The 23,246-nt window shown below is 39.3% G+C and overlaps 1 protein-coding gene across 1 annotated transcript in view; it reads right to left on the bottom strand.

The window, feature by feature from the left end:
• The window catches only part of LOC128867707 (probable multidrug resistance-associated protein lethal(2)03659), a 52,721-nt gene that overhangs the window by 8,522 nt on the left and 20,953 nt on the right, over nucleotides 1-23,246 (bottom strand). Inside the window, exons 4-8 of the mRNA XM_054109161.1 lie at nucleotides 4,962-5,121; nucleotides 4,297-4,669; nucleotides 3,391-4,160; nucleotides 584-1,420; nucleotides 8-516 (exon numbers count right to left, since the gene is read on the bottom strand). Of these exons, the coding sequence (XP_053965136.1) occupies nucleotides 8-516; nucleotides 584-1,420; nucleotides 3,391-4,160; nucleotides 4,297-4,669; nucleotides 4,962-5,121 (2,649 nt within the window). The remainder of the gene's footprint in view (nucleotides 1-7; nucleotides 517-583; nucleotides 1,421-3,390; nucleotides 4,161-4,296; nucleotides 4,670-4,961; nucleotides 5,122-23,246) is intronic.

Below are 23,246 nucleotides of genomic sequence, written 5' to 3'. Positions count from 1 at the left end.
CACTTACTGACTGCCTCGAGACGTTTCACATCACGTGAGGTTTGCAAGTAGAAAGAGCGTATGAAGTAGAATATAACTGCTAGTGCAGCTGCCGCCACTAAATTCCATAGATTCACAAGAGATATTACAGCAATAATACCAGCACAACCCAAAAAAATTTGCAGCACATCCATCAACACCGACGGCAGGATTTCATCCACTTGACCCAAATCCTTTGAGAATCTATTCAATATGCGCCCCGACGGATTTGTATGGAAAAAGTACATGGCGGCGTGTGTAAGTCCTCGGAACATGCCGTTGTGCAAACTGATCGAAGAATTTTTTGCCATAGTGAAGAAAAGCAAACTGCGAGACAGCGAGAAAATGATCGTAGCCAAGATGATGGCAGAGAATATGTAAATATCAACAGGATCAGTTACGTTATTTAAGCGTACATCGCGCCCGTATAGCCGGCCGATAATACGTGCGCCGAAATGCGTTGTTTCCGTATCCACAGTTTGTTCGTTTTTGTTAACCCTGTGAAAAATATGAATTTTAATTATTAAATTCTGCTTAGTTCATAGAACAAACAACACCAGCTCACCAATAAGACAGGTAGTAGTCACTGGCGGAGCCCAGCAACTGCGCAACAAGGCAGAAAACCATACTTAACGTGAAAAGGACGTATCCACCATTAGCAGTGAAGTATTTTGCATACAGCCCCCAACCGATTTTTCCCTCCTCACGTGATTCTTGCACCTGCATGGGTGCTTCACCGACTGCTGACTCGGCTATCGAGCTCATAGAAGATATGCTGTTCTGACGTTGTCTGCTATTCTGGCGTGACAAACTCTTTTTCTCAATATCACCACCACCGTCAGCATCGGCGCTATTTTCTGGCTCCACCAACAATTTAGCAAAGTCCAGACCACTTCTGCGCATCGACTCATAGGTGCCCACAGCACTGATCTTGCCCTTATCCATAATAATAATGATATCGGCTTGTTCCAGGAACTGCAGCTGATGTGTTACCAAAATTACAATGTCTTCACGCAGGAAACCGCGCATACACTGATCAAAGAGATGTCGGCCGACGTGTGTGTCTACCGCGCTCAGTGGATCATCCAACAAGTAAACGTCGGCTTTACGGTACACAGCGCGTGCTAAGCTAATACGCGCCTTTTGTCCGCCCGAAAGTGAGGCGCCACGTTCCCCCACAATCGTCTTGTCGCCGAAGGGCAGCAATTCGAAATCGCGCTCCAAAGCACATTTTTTCACTACAGTGCGATAACGGTTCTTGTCCATTGGTAAACCGAAAAGTATGTTCTGACGTACGGTGCCGGTGAACAGCCAAGGTTCCTGAGAGGCATACGAGTAGGAACCATGTAGAGTAACGGAACCTGATTCGGCGGGTAATTCGCCAAGAATGGCTTGGATTAAGCTGAAAGTTTATGAAAATTTCGTACTTCATTAGAAACTTGTTTGCGTCAATAAAAAATATGTAAACTATTAGGTGAAGTGGAAGGCTCTTCGATTTGACGATGAAATTAACATAGTTATAATTCCCCTTAAACAAGTGCTTCCAAACAGTTTTCCTACTAATCTTAAATTTTTAGACAACGGAGTAAAAGCTCACATCTCAGTCCGACTCCACGATTTCCATTATTTTATCAGTATTTTCGATGATTAGCCTATCAGAACGGAATCGTTAGAGTCCTCTACTCGTCCATTCATCTCATAGAACGAACTCGCGAACATTTTCGTGCGATGATTTATTACGATTTTGGACGTGGATTATCGCGACAGGAATTCAGTAATCACCTTACTTCAACTTATGGCCCTGAAGTATCACATTAAGTCACTGTGAAACCCTGATACAACGAGCTCTACCGTGGCTTCGATCCTTGCAGGATGAATTTTGTGAAGGCCATCCAAAAACAGTTGTTGTGCCAGAAAAAATAGACGCTGAGCATCAATAGATAACACAAGATCGTCATGTGACAGTCATTGCAGGATAGAGGCGTCCTTGGGTATTAGTAGGAATAGCCAAGTCATCAAGAACATTTATTCTTTATTTATTGCATACCGCATAATTTAACAATTCCTAGAAACGGACTTGGACTCGTGTCGATTGGTGTAAAGAAATGTTAAAGAAATTCAGCCACAGTGGTTCAAAGCACGTCTATGACATCATAACAGGTGACGAATCTTGGATTTAGGCATCTGAGCTGGAAACGAAACAGCATTCGACAATATGAGTGCTCCAAGACGAGCTTAATCCAACAAAAGTTACTCGCGGGAAGAAACACCTCAAAATAGTTGTCGCCTGTTTTAGAGGGTTCGGAAAATCTTATCAAGCCGCAGCTGTACCACTAGAGAAACTGAAAACAGTCAATTCTGAGTGGTACACAACCGTTTGTTTGCCAGAAATTTTCGGAGAATTATCAATGAAATATCAATCAATATATCAAGAAAAATCAATGCGAACTCACACGTAACGGCTCACACAAAGAGATTTGGAGCACTCAACCTTACAGCACATCCGCCTTACAGCCGTGATTTACTGCTAATGATTTCCTTTGTTCTTGAACATCAAAAATAAGATGTGCGGCCTACGTTTTTTACCCCTAAAGAAGCTGTTAAAGCCTTTAAACAGCTCGCTATGGAGGTATCCACTTCTGAGTGACAAACAAGCTTTGAAATTTGGTTCAAGCGCGTGCAGAAGTGCATTGACTTCCAAGGAGAATATTTTGAAAACACTAAAGCCATTTTCATTATTTTACTCTGTTTTCATTATTGAAAGCAAATTTCGTATTTAGCACAAAATACCAAAGAAAGTTCAAAAGATTTTTGCCTGAAAGGTGGCTGAATTGGTCTCAACGATCTCCTACCCGGTCATCGGCATCCCCCTGACTGTTGTTAAAGGGGAATTGCAACAACAACTTGAATTGAAAAAGATGGCGCTCCATTTCTTCATGTGCTAATTTGAAGATCCTATGGCCCAGTAGAATAGACGCAGGGCGCAGATAGTCCTGGGCACTCCGCGCCTTTCTATTTCCAAACTCGTACCTGTCTTTACCGGCTATTAGACAATCGGCGCACACGCGAAAAAGCTAGGTTTATCATTTAAGACCCATTGCAGGAGCTGTGGGGACCTTTCAGAGAAGGAGACTGTTGAGCACTTTCTTTATAACTGTCCGGGTTTGGCAGGTAGACAATTAAGGTCACTCACTGGGTGCTCCTGGGGCAGTGCCTCAACCTAAACCCCATCAATTTTTTCCATTGCATCAACAGCTCTGGCTGGTTGTAGATATCTGTCTGCTGGAGGTCTCATAATCGTATCATGGCATCAATTACACTTAAACCAATTCACCCACCTACCTACGTACAAAAGATTATGCTCGTACTTACCTTGATTTCCCAGAACCCACTGGTCCAATTACCGCCATCAGTGTACGCGGCTTCACCTTCAGCTCGATGTTGTTCAACGTGTACTCTGTCATTGAATGATCCCATTTCGCCTTCAATTTGTGTATTTCAATGCCTGTGTTTGTATGTTTTCTCTCTTGCGGCGGCACTAATGGCTTCAGACTGCCATTCAGTGGAAGTGATTTCTCGTTCTCCTCTATGATGTATGTCTGCTTGATTTTATTGTACTCATTTTCGACATCTTCTGAGCGATCCTTCACTTTCGTCTCATCGTACAACAAATACTTTTGTATACGCTTCAAGGAGACCATTGTCTCGGCATACTGGGATATGGCCAAAGGGAAGTAGACAGTCATTGTGTTGCGCAAAATGTTGTAGTAGGCAGTGATGACGAACGCCTTCTCCGCAGTCAGGAATTGACCCAACAGCACATAACCCACCAAGCTGGCAAAGATGGACACACGTGTCATGAACATGATGAATGATTGTAGTACGCCACGAATGTAGTTGACGTTGCGTATGGCTTTCATTTCCTTGCGACGCGCATATTGCACCATCTTGCCAAAGGGCTTCTCCCACGCGTACATCTTGATCACTTGTATGCCCGAGATGATTTCGTTCATCATGCGCACGCGCTCATCAGTGCACAGCGCCGTGCGCAAACGCAGCATAGATGTCTTCCGGCCAAGATAGGCCTGCAGTGGCAGGAAGAGTAACATGAAGGCAACGCCAAATAGGGAAGAGACGCCAATCTAAAAGAATAAAATATATTTGTGTTATAGTATGAGTATGCAATAGACGCCACACGTGTTCAGAGATTCATGGCTTCGTGTGTGTGAAGACGATTTTAATGTTACAACAATAAATCCGTTACTTTCTTGTGCATACCTCTCTGTACATGAGCAATGTTATAATTACGACTTCAGCTGGTCCCAGCCATAAATAATGCATGTGTATGAGTGACGTATCCAGCCGGCCCACATCGTTCGATATCAGATTCACTACCTGCCCGGTTGTGGTGCTACCCAGCGCCGTTCTGTTTAAGCGTAGCGCCTTCCGATAAATCACACTGCACAGGGAGACGCGCACCTTCATGCCCGTGTGTAGAATGGCCATCATGAGCGGATGCAGTAGCAGCACATTGAGTGCGCTGCACAGTATTACACCCAGGGCGTAGAGGTAGGCAGTGTTGGTGCTCGCGCTGCTAGTCGAATTGGCATAGTAATTAACCAGGCCACCAAGAAAAAGTGGCTGTGTAATGCTGCGGACAAATACGTACAAAAATGAACGAGACGATGTTGAATTATATAAATAGTAAATTGAGTAGTTCAAGATTAGCTGGCAAAGGCGGATACACGGGCATACATACATACATACATACACATAAGACGTACGAGGTAGGTAAGTATGTATGGGAATGCATGTCGCACATAACTAATAGCCACCTGACATGTGCAGGAAATGTTCTTAATGTGTAACTATGTATGCCCACATGCGTCCTTATATATGTAGGTATGTATGTATGCATGTCTGATGCATGCCTGGTTGCTTACCGTAGACCAATTTCCAGCAGAAATAATAAGAAGCCAAGCAATGCGTAGCGTGCACCGAACACGCGTAGCACAGCACTCACGAGATTGGGTTCCTTGTGTTTCTGTCGTTTCTTATCGATCTCCGCCTCCCAGGCATCGCTCATCTTATTTCCCAGTGTGGCTGAAATCATAAAATTACACATACACGAGCATTTAGTGATTGATGTTATTTTATTTACGTTGGATTTATGCTAAAATACAGGGTCTCTCGAGTTAGAGTTTCCTCTTTTCGCAGTGATATGTTTTAACACTCGTCACAGCTCGTGGCTCATTCGATGACATTTGTTTGTGTGAAAAATGTTAAATAAAAATTGTATAAATTACTTAAATCAAGGGAGCCACTTAGAAATAATTGAAATCCATTATAAAAATTGTGAATAGAGTTTAGTATAAAAAATTTCATCAAAAGCTTTGACGCAACTAACTCGGCACAGTAATTCAAGACATCAGGACATGTTTGTTTCGGTCTGTCACGGTTGTGGTGCGATTGTAAAAATCTTCCTTCGTAAATAGTGGATGAAGCCTGGTTTGAATCTCTGTGCATCAAATACCAAATTTTAGAAAAAGTTTTTTTCTAATAGCGGTCGCCCCTTGGCAGGCAATGGAAAACCTCCGAGTGTCCATGAAAAAGCAACTAATAACAAATATCTGCCGTTCGGAATCGGTTTAAAACTGTAGGCTCCTTCATTTGTGGAACAAGGTCAAGACGCACACCACAAATAGAAGGAGGAGCTTCTCAACTGTGTCATTTTCCTTCGAAAATATAGCTGGAAATGCACTTTCCGTTAATGGATAGCGATACCGAGCTATTAAGTTAACATTTGTTGGAATGGAGATAATATCAAGATACATACTGTCAAAAAATATCGGGAATTGTTCATTTAAAAAGCACGTTACACATATGTCTAAATGGAATGTTGATACAACAGTCATCTATAGTATCGCAGAGTTTGACCGTCATCTGTCCATTAGCTTGTTTTTGGCATTTAATTATATCAGTCAACCGGAAGCGTGCTCTGCGATTTTCACTATGGATAAAAATGTCGAACAAAGAATTTGTCTTAAATTTTGTGTTTTGAACAGGATTTCGTCTGCCGAATCGTTGAAAATGTTGCAGAAAGCCTAAGGCGAGTGTGCTTTATCAAAAACACTAGCCTACGAGTGGTATAAGGTTTTTGCAGAGGGCCGAGAAGTCGTGGAAGATTTGCTCCGATCTGGTCGCCCATCAACGTCTACAACGAATGAAAACGTCGACAAAGTCAAGGAAATGGTGCTGGGAAACCATTATTTAAGTTTGAAGGAGGTAGCTCGTGACCTTACCGTGTCTCACGACTCGTGGCTGCTCGACTCGTTCCAAGAGAGTTGAATTTCTTTCAAAAAAATCATGGGAAGAAGGTGGCTGAAGAAATTGTTGAGCAAGTGAAGCGCATCGTAACAGGTGATGAGACGTGGTTATATGAGTTTGACATGCAAACCAGTCAACAGGCGGCTGAATGGCGCTATCCACATGAGCCGAAACCAAAAAAACCACGTCAAAGTCGGTCAAAAGTGAAAGTCATGCTACTAGTTTTCCTTGATTATCATGGTGTTGTGCACTCGGAATTCATTCCAAATGTTTCTACGATAAATAAAGAATATTATTTGGAAGTTATGCGACGTTTAAGAGAGAATGTGCGCAGGAAACGGCCCATTTGGGGAAAGAAAACTCATGGATCTTGCACCATGATAACGCACCGTCTCACAAGGTTCATATTGTGAACACGTTTTCGACCATAAAATCGACAAATATCATCGAAAAACTACCGTATTCACCAGATTTAGTCCCCTGTGACTTTTTCCTTTTCCCAAAACTTAAATTGCCACTCCGCGGACGGCGCTTTGAGTCGTTAGAGGCTATTAAGGAGAATTCGCTGAAGGAGCTGAAGAAAATCTCTTCAAATGTTTTTAAAAGGTGCTTTGATGACTAGACTAATCGTTGGCATATGTGTATTACTTCGAATGGAGCCCATTGTGAAGGCGACAAAATGAATTTTGATGATTAAACAAATAAATTGCGTTTTATTGAACAATTCCCGGTACTTTTTTGACAGAATGTATTCTGCAGAAATTTGTTAGTCAATATCTGATTCTATGTCTTTGGACTTTTTCTATTGGTTCATCTCAATCTTAGATTTTAGGTGATAAACCGGAAACAACTGAAACTTTAGAAGAAACCTGAATGCCCTTGAAAATTTCACTACAAGAATCAACATCTGTGAAAGTCTCCGGGAAACATCAGTTGTCATTTAAGACTTGTGGTGCGAGCACCATTCGATAGAGTACGGGTTCAAAATTCTTTCTGGGCTTGAAACACCACAAAATTTTTTCTAATGGCAGTCGCCCCTCGGCAAGTAACGGTAAGCTTCTGTGTAGGCTTCTCATAAAAACCATTTGCCATTCGGAGTCGACTTACAACTAAACAATATCATTTGCTGTTCCACAAATGAAGGGACCTACAGTTTTATGCCGACGGCGGCTGCCATTTAATATTTTCGATAGCATAAATATTAGACAAAACATTTATGATGAAAATTAAGGTGGCACAAGGGGACAGGAAGAAGTCACCTTGTATTTCAATGAAGTTCACAGGAGCGCATATTTTATTTGAAACCTTTTCTAAAATCTTATTTTTCATAATATCCCGAAGGTTCGGATTGAGCAAGTAAATTGGTAATGCAAGGCGGCGCAAAACTAATCATCCATTTTTTTCGAATAACTTTCTTACTAAATAAAAAAAAAATATTTTGAGCGACCTAACCGCCCCATTGCTTGTCTGCAACTGTAGAGTTTATGAGGGTCTAATATGATTGACGTTTGACGTCATTTCTAAAAGTTATAAATCTTCCGATAGGGTGATTAATTTTGCTCCACTTTGTATAAATCTTTATCTTATTGCTTTAGAAAAACCAAGAACTGCTTTAAAATTAATAAGCGCTTTCATGCCGAAACAACAACACACTAAAACAAGGAATAAATTAAAAAAAAAAATTAAGTTTGAGGCTGCACAACCAAAAGTAAAGTGTTTGGAAAGCAAATTTTAGATAATCATTAGAATAACTGAAATATAGTCTACCATTTTTATAAAAACAAATTATCGATGTCACACACAACTATCAAAATGAGGTTAATTCCAGTTAGATCTGAAGAGGTGTGCGCTAGCAAACCTTACGAGACTTCACTCTCCCTAAGCTTGCCAATGTTGCTTAAGCGAACAATTTGATCTATTTTTGTTTGACTGCACTTATGAATATTTGCTGCTCAGTAGTAGCTTTTTTTATTTATTTATTTTTTTTTTTTTTAACAGTGACAAGTTCAAAAGGCTTAAACTTTTATTATTTCAAATTTGAACAATTGGAATACTACCAGATTTCATCGACGCACCAAAAGTAAATGTTATTGTCGGATACATAAATAATTATTGGCTACTTTAATCTAAATATAAGCATTTGGTCGATAGTCAACAAACAAATCATTCCGTTTTGATCGAATTAATTATTTATTTTGAACAAGGAAATTCCATTTTTTTATCTCTGGCTATTGTCAAGCGTCTACCGTTTAATCGGTCATTTCATCTGATTACTTTATGAAAGGTGGCAAAAATGTTTATCTTAACAAGATTGCGAAATATTTAGAGTGATGTGATGTTGCCTAGCTGCATGTGAACTACGTCAATTTATGGGTAAATGAAAGAAGTTACGAGGGTTAACTTTTATATTATGCGCCCAATAATGAAAACGCAGTAAAATAATAATGAAAATGGCTTTAGTTTTTCAAAATATTCTCCTTGGAAGTCAATACACGCTCGAATCCATTTTTAAGACACTTTCGCCGCTCAGAAGTGGATACTTCCAAAACGAGCTGTTTGAAGACTTTAAGAGCTTCTTCAAGCGTTAAAAACATTGACCTGTCATCTTATTTTTGATGTTCGGGAACAAAAAGAAATCATTAGATGCCAAATCAGTGCTGTAAGGCGGAATATCCATTATTTCGATCTTTTGAGTGCTCAAAAACTCTCTTGTGTGAGCCGATATGTGAGAGCTGGCAATGTCTTGGTGAAGGATGATTCGTCTTTGGCGATTGGTTTTCCTTAATTCTCCGAAAACTGACAAATGTGCATTACTCAGAATTGACAGCTTTTAGTTTCTCGGATGGTATAGTTGAGGCCTGATAAGATTTTCTGAACACTTCCGGCAGAGGCGACCATTTGCTTTGAGTTGTTTCTTCCGCGAACAACTTTTGTTGGATTAAGCTCGTTTTGGAACATTCATACTAGAGGGAAAGAATTTATGGTCATGCCATGCGACACACTCAGTTCACCTCGGGTACGACTGATTACACCATCCCAACGGTGACATTCAATAAGAATTCTGTCACTCTCTTTCCATCTCGGAAGGAATGAAGTTAAGGACTTTTACTTAACAACTTCGATACTACAGTTTTCACAGATGGTTCAAAAATGGATGTGATGTTGGGGCAGGTATATATATTCTCATAGATTTAAAATTGAAAAATGTGTACGTCTTCCGAATGCTTGCAGTGTCTTTCATGCGGAAGTGCTGGCGATTGCGGAAGCTTGTAGGTTGCTAATCGCATACTTCTCTTTAAGTGCAATATCACTATTCTTTCGGAGAGCCAAACTGTAGTCCAGGCACTGGATTCAGCTACGACAACCTTTATAGTGATGGAACGAAGTAGGAATAGCCTTACCACCTTGAGTGGTAGCTTACCTTAATCTGAGTCCCGGGACATGAACTGGCAAGAGGGAGATCTGCCAGGAATAACATTCTTGCAAAATCGATATTGACACCACTGGGTGCAATCAAAAATGCAATTTCCTTAAAATATCTACAAATCGCGGATTAGAGATAGAGAGACCAGACGACATGCAAAGTTAGCACAGCTTTTTGGCCCACCTACAACAACAAACAAACGTCAATACTGACAAATATGAAACGAAGCGTTGCCTGCAGACTCACTGAGGTGATAACTGGCTTCTGGTCTATCGAGGAACAAGCAGCCAAAATGGGCATGTCTCACAACACACAACCAGAAAGAAAGAAAACGAAACATGTTTTCCATTTCCTCTGTGAAGGCCTTGCTTTATGGAAGGAGAGAATGTCATCCCTTTGCAAATCACTTTTAGAGATTCTTGAACAACTAACTGGCTTAGACATCGAAACCCTAATAAAGTTCTTAAATCGCACAGAATGGTTATAGTCATGCTGTAAATAACCATTAAACAAGTTGGTAACGAAGATGTGGCAACAAAATGGTGCGAAAGCGCTTCTTGGGTTCTGGATGAATCACCACGTTAACCAATCAACAGCCACATGCATAGATTCAAGATTCGTCACCTGTTACGATGTCATAAATGTGTTTGAACCGCTGCGCCTGAATTTCTTCAACATTTCTTTACAACAATCGACACGAGCCCGATTTCTTGCTTGGGCGATTGTCAAATTATGTGATGTCCAACGTGAGCAAATCTTCTTTACAACCAAATTTTCATGCACTATTGAATGTATGGCTTAGTCCTACTAATGCCCAAGTATGTCAAGTATGTCTCTATCCCACAATGAGGGTCACATGACTGGCACAACAACCGTTTTTGGGCGACCTTCACGAAATTCATCCTGCAAGGATCGAAGGGCACGTTAGAGCTCGTTGTGTCAGTGGCTAAATGTGATGATTCAATGCCAGAAGCCGAAGTAAGTTGATTACTTAATTCCTGTATCGATAATCCACGTTCAAAATCGTAATAAATCATCGCACGAAAATGTTCACGAGTTCATTCTATGAGATGAATGGACGAGTTGAACTTTTCAACACACTGAAAAAAGAACAAATGCAGCTCGCAAGTGAAAGCTTTATAAGAAAGTTGATACTAAAAGATCCCAAACTTTTCTATAAAAATATCGCTCATCACATCGTTGTGTTGCAAAGGCGCAAAATATAAAGACAACCCTTGTATAAACTGAAGAGTAATGAAGGAGGGGCATACAGTTAAATGCAGTTAGAGTTGGAAAACAACTTTAAAAAGTGCTTTGTAACCTTCCAATGCTAATATTTATTGTGTTTAGAAATTACATGACTAGGCATTTTTAGTTTATAGAAAATTTATAGACTTCACACGTATAAATATCAACGATTGGCTAGTAGGAGTACATTTGCCTGTTTGAATCATAAGCTTATCTGGAGTGTTTACTACCGAATTTATTTGTGCTTTAATTTAGTATTTGCAAGTGGTAAAACAATGATTTTTGAAAAAATAAACGTACAGATATATATAAAGTAGAATGGCCAACCAAAAAAAAAAACATATTTCTCTTTGGGTAGTACCCTTTAATATTAGTTTGGGGAAAATGAAATCAATTATTTTTGCGTAAGATTTTTACGCTAATGGTTTAAAACTGTTTTATGGTCCATCTTTAACATTAAAAATACCTGAACGGAATGGAAAACAAAAAATTGCACCTAATTAGCTGTTATAAAGGGGTTTTCAATAAGGGCGGGTAGATGTTGAAATGGAATAAAATGGCGTTTGCTGTGTGGCACGTAGCGCCGTCTGCTGGAACCACATGTCGTCTAGGTCCATATGGTTCAATATGGGCCATAAGAAATTGGAAGGGCCACCACGTCTACCGAAAAATGGGCGCAATGCGCGCAACGTTTGCGTCAATGAACACTAATTTTGATAATAAAGTTTTATCATTTGAACGTGCTGTTCAATCGTGTAACTTGCCATGATGATTTGGCATAAAGAACTGAATAATAAACAAAAGATTTGACAGATGTCACCAAAACAAAATGGCTGCCACAGGGCACCAAAATCGACCCGCGCCAATTGAAAAACCCTTTATATATGTATAAATATGTGGCGTGCCCCTTGATGTTGTTTCACAAATGGAGGGACCTACAGTTTCAAGCCAACTCCGAATGGCAGATATTTTTGTGAGGAGCTTTTCATGGCAGAAATACACTTGGAGGTTTGCCATTGCCTGCCGAGGGGCGACTGCTATTAGAAAAAACTTTTTCTCCATTTTGGTGTTTCACCGATATTCGAACCTACGTTTTTTGTGAATTCCGAATGGTAGTCACGCATCAACCTATCTGGCTACGGCGGCCACTTTGTTACGCTTTGTAAATTACCACTGAATTCCCATGGGAAAGAAATGACTTTTCCGCAAGTTTGGTACACGATTTGTATTACGAACTAGACACCTTTTTGTGAAATGCACTGTATGAATGATATTGCAGTTTGGGAAATGTAAACCAAGCAAAGGGGCAGCAAAATAAAATGAATGAAAATAAAAAATGGCGATAAGTGCACATTTACAAATGGCAGTTGGCCTTAATTGGACGGTAACAACGCGTATGCACCTGTAAACGCTTTTTTAAGGTACATATATTCGTATATCCATATATGTATGTATGGGTGCATTATTTGGGCAAAGCTTAATTGACGCTTTGAATGCAAAGAAAGTTTTAATTGCTATATAAAAGTAAGTCTAAGTGGATAAGTCGCGTTTATTCTTTTTAGTTGCTGCATTTTAACCACAAGCATACATACAAACATCTGTATAAGTATGTGCATGCATACATATATATATAAAAATGTTAAAGCCGGCAATATTAGGTGAGTAGGCATCTATTCCAATTTGCCGAGCCGACATTGAAATTTCACTCAGCCACTGGCGATTAAGTGTTTATTTATTGTCAGTATGTATATATGTGTGTAAGTGTGTGTGTGTGTGTGTGTGTGTATATGTGAATGAGCAGAAATGTTTAAACCCTGCAGAGAAAGCCGGAACGAATTTCTGTTTCAGACCCATTGCGATTTCAGCAATAGCGGACCACTTTGCTGAATGAAAAATAAGTACCGAAATGACTCTGAAGGCACCTTCTCGCATATCGGGAGCGTGTTTTCGCATGATTGCTATGGTGTCTGATGCGCTAAGTGGTCGTCTGAGGCAGTCTGGAGCGTGATGTGTTTGTTTTTTTTTGTTTTGACTTGCAACAATTATTACGCCGCATTTCAATTTTATCAAATTTAAGTTAGAATGGAAAGTGTTAAGTTGACTTTTTTTAAAATCGTATATTTGGATGTAAGAAGCGAGAAATATTAAAAATGCATCCTTGCCTTCAGTATCAGACTACCTGTTGCATTTATAAACCTTTCTATTCAGTGATAAGCAACTTCGGTTAATCCAAAATACTTACCGAAAATGTGATAAATCCCAAAGAATACAAAAAAATTTCATTAACGTTCTGGGAATCGATTCAACTGGAGTGGTTTAAGCCATTGTACAGAAATACAAGTAAAAACACTCTTATTCTTGCCATTTTTATAACAGGCACCTAAGTGTGTAATAGTGTGAGTGCTTGGTGTTTGCGTATTGGCGGGATTGCTATGCTAAATTAGAATTTTTATGGTAACACTAAAAAAACAATAGAATATTGACCAAAAAATAGAAAATAATATCTTTGACTAGGGAAATTTACAATAATAAACATTTTTAATGTATTTCTAAGCTGTAATAATACTTTTTTAATGAGAAAAATCTAAATTTGTACTACATTTTTTAAACTTTTTGATACGATTTTCTATGAAATTTAATCATTTTTTATGCAACCGCTACATACATAAAAAAACGTTTTGAAATCAGGTGATCTCAGCTGTAGGCATTTTTTGACGACCAGCTGAGAGTGTTTTTACTTATGGACCTGTACAATGGTTTAAGCTTAGAATACGCAAAATTTTGTATGTTTTAAATAAGTGGTTCAAGGAAATAAGTTTGAAATTGTTTCCTGTAAAATTTGAAAAACAGAACTTTTGGCTTTAAGCTAGCGGTACTTAATACTTATATGTAAATAAAGGTCTTTCAAAAGTGACATCTAGACGTGAGTAGTGAATTATTCCTGGAAGGTACCTCTCTGACATTTGTCAAGTGGGCAGATGTACAATTTTACATGACAGAACAACATATTGGAAAATTTGTAATTTGTTGGTGGAAATAATCTTGCGAATGAGTTGGCAATTCAAAGATTGGTGAGGAAAATTCAAGACCAAAAACTGGACGTTCTATTGAGACTATTGCTGCTGTACTGCAAAGTGTTGCTGGACAACTTTCAACATCGATATCTCGACGTTTCCAACATTCGTAAATCGTCTGTTTGGCCGTCAGACGTGCCGTAGACATTTAAATTATGTAATTTTTCACATATAATTATTAAAATCCGTATTTTTATTTTTAATAGTAAAAACTGACAGAATCTAAATTTTTTCATGTTTCAAATTTTATTTATTTATTTATTTACCACTGGTTATACATTACTATCGAAAAAGGGATTCAGCGCCTACTAATTTCACACCTGTCGAATTTCTTAGTAATTTTGAACTACCAAAAATGACTGCATATCGTTATAGTTTACGGTATACAGAATACAGAAGGTGGCGCCTTCCAACAACTTAATTTTTCGCTATTATGACTAGTGATGCAGTCAGCGCTGCACATAAGCAAACAAAGGGAAGAGAAGTTATATATATATATAATTGGCGCGTACACCCTTTTTTGGGTGTTTGGCCGAGCTCCTCCTCCTATTTGTGGTGTACGCGTCTTGATGTTGTTCCACAAATGGAGGGACCTACAGTTTCAAGCCGACTCCGAACGGTAGATATTTTTATGAGGAGCTTTTTCATGGCAGAAATACACTCGGAGGTTTGCCATTGCCTGCCGAGGGGCGACCGCTATTAAAAAAATGTTTTTCTTAATTTTGGTGTTTCACCGAGATTCGAGCCGCCGTTCTCTCTGTGAATTCCGAATGGTAGTCGCGCACCGACCCATTCGGCTACGGCAGCCGCCAAAGAGAGAGAGGGAAGAGAAGTTACTTATTGTAAATACTCAGTGATTGGCTTGGTGAGTAGGCGACTTTAAGATTACATAGTGATTTTTAAATTAAACAAACTGATAAAAATTATGCAGCTTCGATTGCTTGCGTATGCTCTTTCCTCAGAGAACGTTAATGTCAATAATGTCATTACCGTTCCCTACTTCCCCTTACAAACAAGTAATTTTTTTTTTTTTTTTTGCTTTTATTTGTTTACTGACGTCACAGCAAATTCGGTTTTAGTTCTTATCTATCGCAAAAGGGGTACAATCCATATATACAAGAATATCGCTGTGTAAATTTCCCCACTTGCTTGTGTGGAAAACAGATGGAAGGCGAACTAATCAAGAGTTGCCCTTGAATTCACGAGCGAAAACAGCTTTCGTGTACACACGAAAGCGAAATAGATAAACTAATGCTTTCCTAATTAAATGTGTAAAATTACTTTATAACGGCATTCAACGAAGTCTCAATAATAAGCTTTTAATGTCGTAAACAACAAATACGCAAATATTGCAATATTGTTGTTAGGCATACATAGCTGTTCTAAGACCACTTAAAACGCGCAATTCAGTACTGGAGCATTTCCATGCAGGGATTTACCCTCATTACTATGTATTAATGCAAATGTATAATATTAATATATATTAAGCATTTCACAATCATAGCTTGCAAACATATTTACACATTTATGTGTATAGACGAATATTAGCAATTGGATTTGGGGGTATCGCCTGATGTGTTGATATATTACTGTCGCTTGCCGGCCAAACTTCAAAGTTTGTTAAATTATGTGAATTGTATTTGTGCAGAGAATATTTGTGTTTCTGCGAATACTTGGGCAAATATGTATATGATATGCATACATGCATGTAGCACTAAAATCAATGTAAGTAAATAATTGCCTACATATGTATGTAAGTATGTATGTATGTATGTACGAACAACAACGTGATTTCTGACTAATTCATCACATGAGACATATTTGACACTGATATGCGTCGAGTTACAGCAACTTCTTGCTTCTCCTGAAATGTTTGTGCAACTTTACACTTTGAAGACTGTTTCAAGTCAAAGGTTGTAAAGTGATATTATATTATATACGTATGTATGCACATATGAACAAGCGAATACTCTGCTAGTGCACATATCTAATTTTTTTGTAATTTGTGAATAATTTTAATAAATAAAAACGGCATTATAATTTGTTCCCATAACTGTTGTGTGTAATAGCATAACCCCCTCATCTCCACCTTCTACAGATTATGTTGAAAAACCTCTGTCAAAACAGAAATGCCTGGTGGAGACTGCGAATTTCACTGTGATATTTTTGTGAGAAATACATATGCTTAAGAACGATTCGGTCTTCGTCCAAAATTTTCTGCATTGTTTTCTGTTTTATTTTGTAACTGGTAAGTAAGTAAGTAAGTATCTGGAGTATTTCTATAGCACTTTACTTTAGTTGAAACGATTCAATAATAGGTCTGTTCGTGAAGCAAATAATCTGTAACAATTGCTAATTACCAAGTTTTGGTGTTCGTGTATCCAAAAAACTTGGTAACTTGGCGAAAGAGAGAGCAAAATGACATTTCATTTCGAGGGGAAGTTGCAAGTATTTACTGGATAAATTTTTACTTGTAAGAATTTACAAGTGTGAAAAACAGCTGATCGCAAAGTAAAAATAAACACGAATCAAAATTTGCGAATTGAGTCAAAGTTCTAAGTTTAAATAAAAATTCTGATTAAAATGGAGAATGTAAGTAAATATATTTTAGGCAAAATTTATTAAGTTTATTTGAAGTCATATATAAAATAGGAATCGGTCAATGATACAGAGGTATGTACTTCTGAACGACAGCCTCCAGTCACCGTTGCTGCAGTTTTCGAAATACAAATCGGAAGCTTTTGAAAGCAACTTTGGTGTTTATGCTTGTACTCGTACTTCTTGGTTATTAACTAATTTGACAATCATATATATGCATAAATGCCTAGACGGAGGCAAGGAAAATATGAAGACAATGTTCTTCATCTGACAGCGTTGATGAAATTGAACAAATTATTATGGACAAAATAAAATCAAGTGATTCTTAATTTAATACGAAATAGCTCAACTGAGGCAATTTTTACCATTTGTGATTTTTCTCGCCAACAATTTAATCAGCTGCAAATTGTTACTAAATAGTTTTTTGTTCATGTCACATCAAAAATTATGCTTTTTAATACTTTCAACAATTTTTCTGAGTATAAAGCAGCAGAAAACTTTCCAGAAAAAAGAAAGCGACTAATAGAACATCTTTGAAACGACATAAAAAATGCACTCAGTACGCAGAATATCAGAAATTTGGATCAGTTATTTGAAAAGGCCAAGACAGCATGGGACTCCATTTCTGTTGAACATTGTCGAGGTTTAATACATAATGCATTGCAAAGGAGCTGCGCACCAGTAATAAAAAAAAACGAATTTGCAACAAAATATTTTATTTTTAATATTTTATTATTATTTAGCTTCGTTCTTCAGGTATTTTCCTCGAAGGATTTTCGAATATGAAGTACACGAAGTAAAACAATGTATGTTTTTCTTTGATAAAAAGACTGTCCTGTTTTTTGACAACTTTTTATTTTGCTTTCTATGTGGAGAGTATTCTTCTATTTAAATGTATCAGTTGTTCGGAAATCTTATAAGGGTATTGGTCCGCCACTGTCCGATGGAATTTTTGCTGAATAGGTGATACAGTCTCCTATCCTAATGCTCTCTCACTGGTTATACCTGATACAAAACGCTAATTATATCTGTAGGGTGATGAGACTTTTAACACACTCGATGTGAATGTCTGACCATGGCTGGATCTAGGCACGAAATGCCCATCTAATTCTACGAAAGGGAATACGACAATCAAGTATGTGCCTTTTCGTCTTCATTAGAAAGTCTGAAAATGACTGATGAGCTGAATGTCACGGATGTAATATTGAGATAAAAAAGATATTTTTGGCCGCAGTATTTCTCAGTGCTGATGTTGCCCGTACATTGTTTTTCTATCTAGGCGGGAAAATTCCTATCGGCACTTTGTGTTTCTTGTTGAAATTAATTGATATACTCGTATTCGTGGAAGCGGCCACCGTAGCCCAACGGGTTGGTACGTGACTACGATTCGGGAGGGTAGGTTCCAATTTCCGTGCATGATACAGCATTTTTTTCTAATAGCGGCCGCCTCTCGGCAAGCAATGGCAAATCTCCGAGTGTATTTCAGCCATGAAAAAAGCTACGCACTAATTATTTATTTATTTTTTATTCCTGGAATCGTCATGCGCGAAGGCAAAGTTCAACAATATTGAACAAGTAGCAGCGACAATGTTTTGAAAATAATTAGCGATTAAATAAAGTAAATGATTAGATGAGAATAGATTACAATTCATTTAAAATACTGGATTACTGATTAAGAAGATGTGTTCAGCCTTTCAGAGAGCGAAGAACCGAAAGTTATCAAAACAAAATCTGTCAAATCTTCTTCTTTCTTAGCATAACAGTCCTGGGTGGACCACTGCTTCCGCAAAAGCTGTCAAATAATTGCTAACTCATAATGTTTAATAATAATGTTTGGTCTGAAGAACTCAGAATAAAGTAAAGTTGTCACACTTTAGGAGACAATTAAGTTATTAAAAGTAAATATCTCAACTTTTTTCTTTATACTCGTAACGTTGGAGTTGCCGATAAAAGTTTCATCGAATTTCTTTCACAATGGAGACCTCGTTTAGGTCTAATTTTATCTACTTCTGGGGCAGCCATCTAACATAAGGCCCAGCTATTTTATCTATATACACACATACATACATATAAATATGGCAAATAGTACACTTGCATGTGATATTATAGCGTTGATAGTCCCTTATTATGGGTATTATGGAAAGCAATTAATGGTGGCATTAACATGACATTCTTAATTCGAAACACTTAAATGGAAATGCCAGCCAACGAAAGCAATGATAAATAATTAAATATACGCACGTGCAACCATTCGTCATCAGAGTATCAGTTGCATACTTCGTATTGTGTTAGCTTATGTTTTTTTGTGTTGTGTCCCGTTTTTTTGATAAAGGCCAAATTTCAAGTGCTTATCCACAATATCACATTTAGATTTATTTCTTTTCTGTTGGAGTGGTAAATTATTTGAGTTACAGGCATAATTTCCCAGGAGCTTGAATTCGTACATACCTACATAAGAATATATGTAAATAGTTATTTATATACGCGTCGTTTATTCAAAGCATGTCGAATGTGTAATATATTTGCATAAGTATCTGTATGCTATAGTGCATATGCGCTTCGAGTGTTATATGGCAGACTTAAATAAAATAAGTGCCATGCGAGAAAATTTACCTGTTAAGTTCTATCTGTCAATGAAAAGCATCATTATACGAGTATACGTACAGATTCAGGTGGCGCAAAATTAATTATCCAATTTTATTTTTGAATAACTTTTTTACTAAAAACAAAAATTATTTTGAGCGATGGAAATCTTTATTTGGAGCTTTACCGGCTCCTGGTCTGCTGCGCTTTGTTTAGTTCACAAATGTCAAATGTGATTGTCGTCGTACAACGCTATTTGGTAGGTAGATAGGTGAAATAGTTGAAGTGCACCTGGCACTCCTCAAGTAGCACTAAAGCGCCGTTTTGATACCATTATGATACCTCCAACAGGCAGATATCTACAGCCAACCAGAGCTGTTAATATAATGGAGAAGATTGATTGGATTTAGGTTGGCGCACTGCCCCAGGCTGTCGAAGAAAGGAGCACCCAGTGACCTTAGTCGTCTAACTACCAAGCTCGAACATTTACAGTGAAAGTGCTCTACAGTCTCCTTCCCTGAAAGGTCCCCATAGCTTCTGCAATGGGGGTTAAATGGTAACCCTAGCTTTTCCGCGTGTGTGCCGATCGTCCAGTGACCGGCAAACACAACTACGAGTTTGGAAATTGAATGGCGAGGAGTCCAAAGAACTTTCTGAGTCCTTCGTATATCGTATTGGGGCCAAAGGGTTTTCGAAATAGCACATGAAGAAATGGAGCTCCATCTTTTGTGCGCTTTCCTGAGAAATATTTTTGTGCCCCTTGTTCCCCTTTAACAACTGTCAAGGAGATGCCGATGACCGGGTAGGAGGTCTCTGAGGCCAATCCAGTCCCCTTCCTGGCAAGCTCATCAGCAATTTCATTTCCCTCGATGTTCCTATATCCTGGAACCCAGATCAGAGAAATGTTACCTGCACACCCAAGTGATTTGATCTCCCCTTTACAAGAGTTTACTAATTTCGTTCTGCACCATGGCGTCGTCAGAACCTTAATCGCGGCTTGACTATCGGAGAAAATGTTTGAATTTGAATTTGAAAAGGTCGAGCCAAGGAGCACCAGGAGATTTGGTGGCTCCTAAAACACTCAGGCTAAAAAAGCCCATTGTATTTAAAGCTCTGGAAAGGGGGTAGATAGTCAAGGAGGGAGGGAGAAAAGTATCATAGAAAGAGATAGGAAAGAATAGAGACAGAGATAGAGATAGTTAGTCCTGTGAGAATTTTCCAGATTCTTTGACAAATTTGTAAATATCCTCCAGTTTTAGAGAACGAATAATACTCATTCTCATGACATCGGAACCCAATACTCGTAGTCGCGCTCTAGCAAAGGCAGGACACTCACAGAGAAAGTGCTCAGTGCTATCCGCCTCCTCCAAGCACGACAGGCATACCGGGTCCTCGATGATTCCAATGGTGGTCATATGCTGACCCCATGGGTTGTGTCCTGTAATGATGCCGACCATCAACCGAATGTCTTTCCTTCTAAGTTTTAGTAGAAAGTTTGACAGTTTTCTGTTCGGACTCGTCACAAAACACTTTGCAGTTCTGCAGCGTTCTAGACCGGACCATCGCTCTTTATGTAGATTGCCTACATAATCGTTGATCCAGTTCTTGATTCCTGCGGGACTGATTCCGATTATTGGCTCTGGCCCCTGTGGAGGCACCGCTGATCCACGGTTGGCCAATTCGTCGGCAATTTCGTTTCCTTGAACAACGGAGTGTCCTGGAACCCATATAAGTACAAGCCTGTTTTGTCTTGCGACAGAATTAAGCTTCTTCTTACATTCTTGAACAATCTTTGAGGTTTGCTTCGCGTTCTCCAGGGCCTTCAATGCAGCCTGACGGTCACTGAAAACTCCAACCCGTTTCCTACTCCATCTCCTCTCGATTATCCATTCGGCTTCTGTTTGGAAGACAGTTGCCATTCCCCCCATAGCGTAGTGATACTTATTACTATCGTTTAAGTACCATCCGGCTCCAGACCCTATTTCAGTCTTGGACCCATCGGTAAAGAAAATATCCGTCAAACCTCCCTGCATGCCTCCTGGATTGCTCCATTGCTCACGCAATGGAAATCTGACATCAAATTTCCTTCCGAATGAAACTGTGGGTATCAGGTCATCTTTAGGTGCCAAAAACAGTGGATACTGCTCCGACAGCAACTTAAAGATTTCTCTGTGTCCCGAAGCTCCATCTTCGTGCCAGAAACCATATTTATGGAGTCTACACATAGCTTTTATTGCTTCCTGTTGTATCTTAAGATCCAGGGGGAGCAAATCAAGCATAGCATTTAGGGCATCTCCAGAGGTTGTACTCATGGCACCCGTGATGCATAAACATACACTTCTTTGCAGCGTGTATAGTTCCCGCATTGTGGACTTAACCATGCTCCGTCGCCACCAGACCACAGAAGCGTAAGTGATGATTGGTCTGATAAGTGCCGTGTATATCCATAGGACCACAGCAGGTTTCAGACCCCAAGTTTTGCCAAAGGCTCTACGGCATTGCTGAAAAATCTTCAATGCACGATTCACCTTCAGTGAAACGTGTGTCTCCCAAGTCAGCTTCTTATCCAAGATTACTCCTAGATGTTTAACTTCGTTGGAAAGACCAAGTGTCACACCTTTCAGTGTTGGAAGACTGAGTCCATCCAATTTCCGTTTTCTCGTAAACAAGACTATAGTTGTTTTGTTCGGATTAACGGAAAGACCTTGTCTCATGCACCAATCATCGATTTTGTCAAGAATCCTCTGCACTTTCGTGCAAAGCCTCCTTAAGGATTTATCCGATGTTAGCGCACAGACGTCGTCCGCATATGCTTGGACGTGAAAGCCGAGTTCCTGCATCTCCACTAATAGGGAGTCTACGACGAAGCACCACAGCAGCGGAGAAAGAACACCCCCTTGGGGACATCCTTGCTTGGCCCTGACTGTGATTTGCTCGTCATCGCTCCCACCAGCGGTTAACAGCCTCTCAGAGAGCATGGAGTATATCCATTTTATAATGGCTTGATTAACTCCGTGTCGTTCGGCAGAAGAACATATCGAGTCGAAAGTGGCATTATCAAAAGCCCCCTCAATGTCCACGAACACGCCCATTGTGTATTCGTCAGCTTCCAGCCCAGCTTCAATCTTGCTAACAAGATCGTGTAAGGCTGATTCACATGATTTTCCACTCTGGTAAGCGTGTTGATTTCTACTAAGTGGACTTCTCGGCAATACCCCCACTCGAATATGTTTCTCCACCACTCGTTCCAGACTTTTCAACATGAACGATGTCAAACTGATTGGTCTGAAACTTTTTGCTAGGGAATAGTCATCTTTTCCTGGTTTCGGAATAAATACTACTCTTACGCGTCGCCATTGGGATGGTATATAACCAAATGCAAGACAGGCTGTGAAGATCCTTTTCAGGGCCTCAATCAGCCTGTCTCCTCCTTTTTTAAGCATTGCTGGATATATTCCGTCAGGTCCAGGGGACTTAAAGTTCTCAAAGGAAGATAAGGAAAACCTTATCGATTCCCTTGTCACTATCCGACTAACAATATACCAGCTGTACCTAGAGGTTCCACCGTTGCCACCGTTGTTGTTCATGCCACTCTCAACTTCAGAGATAGTTCTACTACCCGGAAAGTGAGTTTCGAGTAGAGCATTAAACGTTTCCGATTTGGAAATGGTGTATGAACCATCAGGTTTTCGAATGGAATCCAGCCTTACTGAGCGGTCTAAATGAAGGACCTTACAAAGTCTCGCTGTTTCCCTCATTTCTTCGACGTTACTGCAGAAATTTCTATAGGATTCAAGTTTGGCTTGCCGTACTTTTTTCTTATATTCTCTCTGTGTAAGTCGATGATTGGCCCAGTCCTCTTCTGTTTTGGTCTTCAAGGCCTTATTAAGAAGTTTCCTGGACCGTACACGAAGCTTCGACAGTTCAGGGTTCCACCAAGGAACCGCTTTCCCCTGTCTGCTTTGCCTGAGTGG

Source organism: Anastrepha ludens, chromosome 2 (genome assembly GCF_028408465.1).
Source record: "Anastrepha ludens isolate Willacy chromosome 2, idAnaLude1.1, whole genome shotgun sequence".
In the NCBI taxonomy this organism is placed as follows: Eukaryota; Metazoa; Arthropoda; class Insecta; order Diptera; family Tephritidae; genus Anastrepha; species Anastrepha ludens.
Note: the sequence above shows the minus strand (reverse complement) of the source record. Positions and strands in the feature narration are given on the sequence as shown.